General features: G+C 49.4%; 1 protein-coding gene across 2 annotated transcripts in view; it reads left to right on the forward strand.

Moving 5' to 3' along the window:
• Window positions 1-667: 667 nt before the first annotated feature.
• The window catches only part of POLR3F (polymerase (RNA) III (DNA directed) polypeptide F, 39 kDa), a 9451-nt gene continuing 8941 nt past the window's right edge, over window positions 668-1177 (forward strand). The window contains exon 1 of one of the 2 annotated variants that reach the window (XM_009329476.1): window positions 668-781. In XM_009329476.1, the coding sequence (XP_009327751.1) occupies window positions 725-781 (57 nt within the window). In that variant the 5' untranslated portion in view covers window positions 668-724. The remainder of the gene's footprint in view (window positions 782-1177) is intronic. The other variant, XM_009329473.1, reaches the window with a different exon arrangement.

The following is a 1177-nucleotide window of genomic DNA, read 5'->3' on the forward strand; positions in this document are numbered from 1 at the left end:
GGTGGGGGGGCGGGGGGGGTGGGTGGAGGCCGGGGGGGCGTTGGTGGAGGCCCGGGGGGCGTTGGTCGAGGCCCGGGGGGCGTTGGTCGAGGCCCGGGGGGCGGTCAGGAAACGGGTCCTGAAGGAGAGGTTTGCTGTTGTTGGGGGCGGTTCTGTTTTGTGCTGGGGCTGGGAGGTGCCCAGGTAGCGGTGAGGGATGGGGTCCGGTTACCTTCGGCTGCCCTGGTGTCCTTCTGTTCTTGGAAAGGGGAATTGTGGCTTTTCTGCATTAAGTCATTTTTTTCTAAAAGGTATGTCATCAGTATTTGCGTTCTCTGACTAGCTAGCAATTCCTTCCCGTCGGAACCTTTTGTATACTGAAACTGTGCAGGGAGCTCTAAATCCGTGTTGTTAATAATGAGAGTAACGTAAAAGTAAAGTGGAGCACGGTGTTCAGTGTTGTCACAAAGAGCGAAGGTAGTTTGTCTGGCAGTTGCAAAAGCATATTTGTCAGCGCAGGGAGCAGATGCCAGGTTCCCTCAACAGATGCTACCAAGAAGCAGTTCATGGGTACTTTTCCAGAGTTGTTCTTTTCCCTCTCTTCCATTCTGACTCTAGCACTGTTTGGATTTGGTTTTGGATGCAACAGAGCATGATTTTAAACTTGCTGTTCTCCTCCCCCAGGATTATTGAACTGTGTCATCAGTTCCCTCATGGTATCACGGACCAGGTGATTCAAAACGATATGCCTCACATGGAAGCCCAGCAGCGAGCCATGGCGATCAACAGGCTGCTCTCGATGGTAGGGTGATCTCAGCTTCCTCGTGTTACTTCAGCCAACCCGGAGCACTCTTTATACACGCAGTCTGCATGGTTTCAACCTGTTGGACAGGGCTAGCAAATTCATCCTTTTGGATTTAGCGGCATTTGCCATAATGTGCAGTTACCACAACTTACTTTTGGTTGCCATAAGCACTTACGATTGCCAAAACCAATTAAAACATACCTCAGCTGACTCCTGCCGTTCTGTAATACAAAGTTGACATGAATGTGTGTATCCATGTGGATTTCTAGGTGAGGAAGCTACCACTGAGAAGTAGCACATTTGGGTTTTTTATGTGTCTGGAGTTCTTTGGTCGTCTTTTCCCTGTGTATTACTTTGTAAAGCGGAATGTGATACAATGGTCTAATGTAACAG

The sequence above is a fragment of the Pygoscelis adeliae genome, unplaced genomic scaffold, assembly GCF_000699105.1.
Source record: "Pygoscelis adeliae isolate BGI_AS28 unplaced genomic scaffold, ASM69910v1 Scaffold118, whole genome shotgun sequence".
NCBI lineage: Eukaryota > Metazoa > Chordata > Aves > Sphenisciformes > Spheniscidae > Pygoscelis > Pygoscelis adeliae.